General features: G+C 40.8%; 1 protein-coding gene across 1 annotated transcript; it reads right to left on the bottom strand.

The window, feature by feature from the left end:
- Window positions 1–202: 202 nt before the first annotated feature.
- Window positions 203–4,595, bottom strand: TFPI2 (tissue factor pathway inhibitor 2). Its single transcript, XM_066239962.1, has 5 exons — window positions 4,375–4,595; window positions 3,964–4,146; window positions 2,905–3,084; window positions 1,511–1,681; window positions 203–1,152 (listed from the first exon to the last, which is right to left on the bottom strand). Exons 1-5 carry the CDS (start codon window positions 4,460–4,462, stop codon window positions 1,070–1,072), a joined length of 705 nt encoding a protein of 234 aa, XP_066096059.1. The 5' UTR covers window positions 4,463–4,595; the 3' UTR covers window positions 203–1,069.
- Between the last annotated feature and the right edge of the window lie 601 nt (window positions 4,596–5,196).

Consider the following 5,196-nt stretch of genomic DNA (forward strand, 5'->3'; position numbering starts at 1 on the left):
ACATAGCATTTTATATTTTTGATGCAATACCTTTGGGATAGATTTTTAAAAGAGTGACTGCTCAAGCAAAGAGCTGATGCATTTATAATTCTGCTACATCAAGGGCATATTTTGAAACATATTAATCTTGCCCAGAACATGTAGGATTTAAAAAAAATCTTTTTTATTTCAGAGAAAGAGAAAACTGCTTAACTGAAATAAACATATTTATCAAGAATAATTTATTAGTGGGATTTAAATGATCAAATTTATACATAGTCTATGGTGTAATGTAAATAAACACCTTGAACAGTTGGAAAATTTTAACTTTAGTGGTCCCCAATCCATATGTCTTAGGAAATAGTGTAATAACAGGGAAACTATTCATAGCCATCTATCTATATCTATACACAAATATATACATATGAGTGGGGATGAGTGAATAGATGGAAAAATAGATGATAGATAGATGATAGAGAGATAGATAGATAAAGAAAGACAGAGAAAATTTCCCCTGAGAACATTTCTGGCTTTGATAAATTTACTATTTTTAATTCAGTCACAAATTTATTATCTTTTAAAAGACAACAAAAATGAAAGTAAGGTAGCAGTGTTTACATAATAGCACTTATAATATTTTTTAAACTGTTGGTAAATCTGCAAGTTTGTCACCTGGGAAGTAAAATATAATCCAACTTTTAAATGCAAACTAAAATATATTTGCTGGTCCTTTTTATAATCACATGGGTTAAAAGAACATGATTACATTATCTTTTGTTTTTCAGTTCCTATCATCATCTGAAATCGAAAGAACAACCCCAAGAACTGGGTGAGTCATATCTTTATCTTATGCAGAACAAGAATTCAACCCCATAAAAAAACCAGTTACATGGTAAATTAAAAAATAACAGATTCACATTTGAGTAGCAGCTAGTTATGTATAAAACGTGGAGAAACTTTTTAAAATGTAACTTTGATCAATAAAAACTAGTGAATAAATCACTGATAATTCATTTACTCATTTTATCACATTATTCTTCAGATATAATCATAAGGCATGATGACATTCAAAAAAAAACAACAACCCGGGTTAAAATTGATTCTTCCGAAGTTTCAGTCTTCTATCAGGAAAGAAAAGCTTTGGCATCTTCTTATTTATTTTCCTCCTCAAAGCTAAAGTCAAGAAAATAAAAATAAACATCACATCACTTTGTAGGTTCACTATAAATCACCATTCCCAATATGCTTACAAACTGACCTCATCTTGTTTTTAACGATCATAAAATCAGTTTTACTCACTATCCATTCAGTTAATACCATTCTACCTTTAAAACATAAGAATATAGCAACTGTTGATCATAGCCAGCTAGAATATGCATTTTTACAAAACTGATCAGTACTAAAGTACTGTTCATGTAGAAGTAGTCTAGAAATGGAAACATGCTATTAGCAAAATAGATACATAAAATATAATTTTGCTTTTGAATTATTTCTAAAGTTAGTTTAAAAACTGGGTAGCAAGAGTCACTACCTTTCACGCAAGCGCGTTTGCAATCCTTCATGCTAACGAAGTTATTGTCGTTCCCTCCACAGCCAGTATAGGTGAAGGTCTCACAGGTTTTGTGTCTTGGATTAAAATGATAGCGAGTTACGTTAGCAGAGCATAGCCCCTCATCTTTTGGACTGTAGCAATATGATGGACCTTTACCAAAAAAAGAAAATAAAGTTAGAAATACAGTAATACCAGAATTAATAAACTGTGGTGGTTACGAAAGTAAGTGAAGAAAATTCGGCTTTGTGCTAAATCTAAAATATCATGTTCAACCATTTAAAAAGTGTGCCTCAAATTTCAAGACAGCTTTACTTGGGATATTTTGTTAAGTCTAAATTTTTATAATCTAAACAGAATTTCTTCTGCAGCTATGTCCTTGTGTCATTTGAAGGTGGAAAGAAATTAAACCTAAAAAACAGATATGATCAAGTAAAAATGGGCTACACTTCAAGTGATAATATATGACAGGCTTTGTAAACTTTCTGGTGTCGGCAGTTTTCAATGTGTTTATCAGCTCTCCTTCCATTTCTAATCAAGAATACATGTATCTAATTCCCAGGTAGCCACTGAAACAGTTATTTTTACACAAACAATTTAAGACAACACCAGCAACAACCATCTCCTCATGAAAGACTTTGCATATTCAACACTTTATTATTATTATTGCTGTAGAGCTTTATCAAATTTGCCAAGTCAAATTTTCCTTTGAGGAATTTATTTATCTATGTGTATGTACTCTGCCATGCCTAGGGAAAATGCCTGCACATGTCTCTCTCTACAAATATTAAATAGTGCCCAAGAAACCCACCATTTTAGGGACTATGTATAAGGGGGGGGGAAGAACAGATAAGAAGTAGGGAGGAGAGAAAAGAGGGATAAAGATCTCTTTATGCTCTGCAGTTTGCAATTCTAAAGGATACGGGAATCAAAACATAAACTTTAGAAATTTTAAAGTTTCACTATCTTAAGTCTATACATTTCACTCTTCCATGTATACAACTGAATCCATGTAAACCTGAAGTCAGGGACTTCATTAACAAATATTTACTATAATTTTGTGTGCAAATTGAATAGATGAAAAATAGATCTAAGGAAACAATGCAGAGGAGGAAGCAAAAACTTGAATCATGGCTTTGTGGCTTCCCAACCCTGAGAAGTTGGCAGGTCATTAACTTCTCTTGGCTTGTATTCTCATAGGTGAAAATGGAAACAATGATATTCCCTCTCAGAGCAGTAGTGTGAAGATTGATGTCATATTATATATAAAATCACAACCACGCAAGCCATGTGAATTTCATATCAAATTGATTTTTTTTTCACCTTAAAGTCTTCATAAAGAAATGAAATAGGAACACCTTAAAAATAGCATTTACGTTTCTTTGGTGCACAGAAGCTCCTGCAAGTAGCTTCATCCGGGAACTGGTTCCCACTGCGGTGGCACCCACCAGACATGAACTTTTCACACGCCATGGAACTCAGATTGAAGAAATAATCTCCTCGGGGCTCCCCACACTGCCCCTCACTGACTTCCAAACGGCAAATTTTGGGAACTTCTAGGAAAAAGAGGACAAAAAGCAATTCAAAAATTGGCTTTGTTAGTATTGGTTTCCAAACTTTACTGCATTTTCAGAAATAAGGGAGGAGTGGGGTGGCAGATATGAATCATATTTCGTGCTGGGATAGTAAATCCCCCAATCTGTCCATTAATCCAGTTATTTAGTTTAGTTTAGTTTTGTTTTTTAACAGTGTCCCAGACCTGACTGAGCTGTGATTTTTAAAATTCAGTAGACTCTGTCCTGTCAGGGTGTTCTGATTGTTTCTACACATGAAGTTACGTAAGTTATTCATAGGAATATGTATTTTTCCCCAGCACAGTTCCTTGAATGGTAAAGCCCAATGTTCCGTTACAGGACTTAGCAGGTGTGATGAACACAATTAAAATAAGACAGAAAACAGTATTGTGAACCTCCATTATATCCCTATACTAACAAAAACATGGTTGCTTATGAGTGGACAAAGGTAAGGTTATCATGAGTTAAATCACAGTTAAATAAGAACATCCACTAAAAGTGTTTCAGAAAAGGGTGTTCTCCAAGAGGCGTCAATCCCATAAGTTTAGAATTGATGATCCATGCAGGAAAGCACTTATGTCGCACCTAACACATTATATTATTCCTTGCATTATTTTGCCCTAAGGTGACATCTTTCCTTGAGTCTACACAGGCACGGAATTGTCCATCATGCCCGTGAGGAGACAGAAAACGCGTTGCAAACTTGGGATGACTTTCGGGGAAACTGAAACCCAGTGAGCCTTACTTAGTATCTGAGACCGTTCAAGCTACCACCACCGTCCACAGACAAAGGGATCTGGAAAGTTAGTTACAGCCAGTCCGGGCCGGGAGCGGCGGGCTCTGGGCGCGCGCACAACTCACTCTCGATGCGCCAGCACGCCTCCTCGCAGGCCTCCCGCGTCTCGAAGTTGTTGGCGTTGCCCTCGCAGCCCCCGTACATGAACTGGCGACAGCTCTGGGTGTACCTGGAGTAGTAAAAACTGGGGACCCGCGCGCGGCAGGGCCCGACCTCCGGGGGCAGGAGGCAGATCTCCGCGTTGTTTCCTGCAGGAGGGGCAGGGGGGTCGGGAGAGAGGTCAGCCCTGTCCCGGGAGGGAGAGCTTCCCGGGGTCGGAGGGGCCTCCGCCGAGGGAGCGCGCACAGCGGGACGCGAGTGCCCCCTCCGACCGCCTGCAGCGCCCGGGACGGCGCGAAAGAGCGGGGCTGCTGGCGCCCTCGCAGCCGGGCCGGGAGCCAGCCTGCCCGGAAAGGGGGTCCTGCGCGGGGCGGTACCTGGCGGCTCCAGAGCAGCATTGCCCAGCGCGGTTCCCATCACGAGCAACTGCAGAAGCCACAGCCCCAGGGGGCGAAGAGGGTCCATGGTGTCCCGGCTGGAGCGCCCGTGGCACGAGGGTCCCCGGAAGGCGCGGGCCCGGGCAGAGCGCACTGAGCCCAGCCTGCAGGCGGCCTGGGTGCCGGCGGAGGGTGTCCACTTTATGTGCGCCGGCGCCCTCCGACCCCGGGCGGGGCGGGGCGGGGAGGCTGATTCACGCCCGCAGGCCCCATCCCGCCGCTGTCCCGGCCCTGAAAAGTGTGTGCGAGGGACAGGAATTCCCCTCCGAGTTGAACCTGCCGCTCCAACTTTCTCTTGCGGCCAGCGGGGTGACCGAATGGGACATTCTGTGTCAGTGATGGGAAATTGGCAAACTAAAGGGAAGTGACTGCGTAAGGTTCCAAAATGTAGCATCCCCCTGAAGTCTCAATCTACGTTTTGAAAGCATGAATTCCACATATTGAAAAGACAAAGTGTGACATTCGTTGTACTGAGACTCACTGTAATATGCCCTTTAATTAGATTAGAAATCTAAGGATATGTGGACTTATTTACATTTATACGTATGTACATACATGTCAGTCAAGGTCCACTTTACATTTAATAAAAGGCCTATAATAGGTCTTAAGTGTACAATTTCAAGAATTTTTCACAACTCTGTATACCGGTTTTTCAACCGCAGGTCTGAGGACAGGTGATGGCCCACCAGAAATATTCAGGGTGCTTAACTCTTTGGAGGACCCGTGGTTGAAAAATTCTGGTGTATGCCCTTGTAATCATCA

This window comes from Saccopteryx bilineata, chromosome 7 (genome assembly GCF_036850765.1).
Source record: "Saccopteryx bilineata isolate mSacBil1 chromosome 7, mSacBil1_pri_phased_curated, whole genome shotgun sequence".
In the NCBI taxonomy this organism is placed as follows: Eukaryota; Metazoa; Chordata; class Mammalia; order Chiroptera; family Emballonuridae; genus Saccopteryx; species Saccopteryx bilineata.

What these genes read in the sequence shown, in the direction of transcription:
- TFPI2 (XM_066239962.1), bottom strand. Translation starts at nt 4,462, where the DNA reads ATGGACCCTCTTCGCCCCCTGGGGCTGTGGCTTCTGCAGTTGCTCGTG. An exon ending in TGCTGCTCTGGAGCCGCCAG is followed by an intron (nt 4,147 to 4,374) that starts GTACCGCCCCGC and finishes CCCCTCCTGCAG; the next exon opens with GAAACAACGCGGAGATCTGC. An exon ending in GGCGTGCTGGCGCATCGAGA is followed by an intron (nt 3,085 to 3,963) that starts GTGAGTTGTGCG and finishes TCTTTTTCCTAG; the next exon opens with AAGTTCCCAAAATTTGCCGT.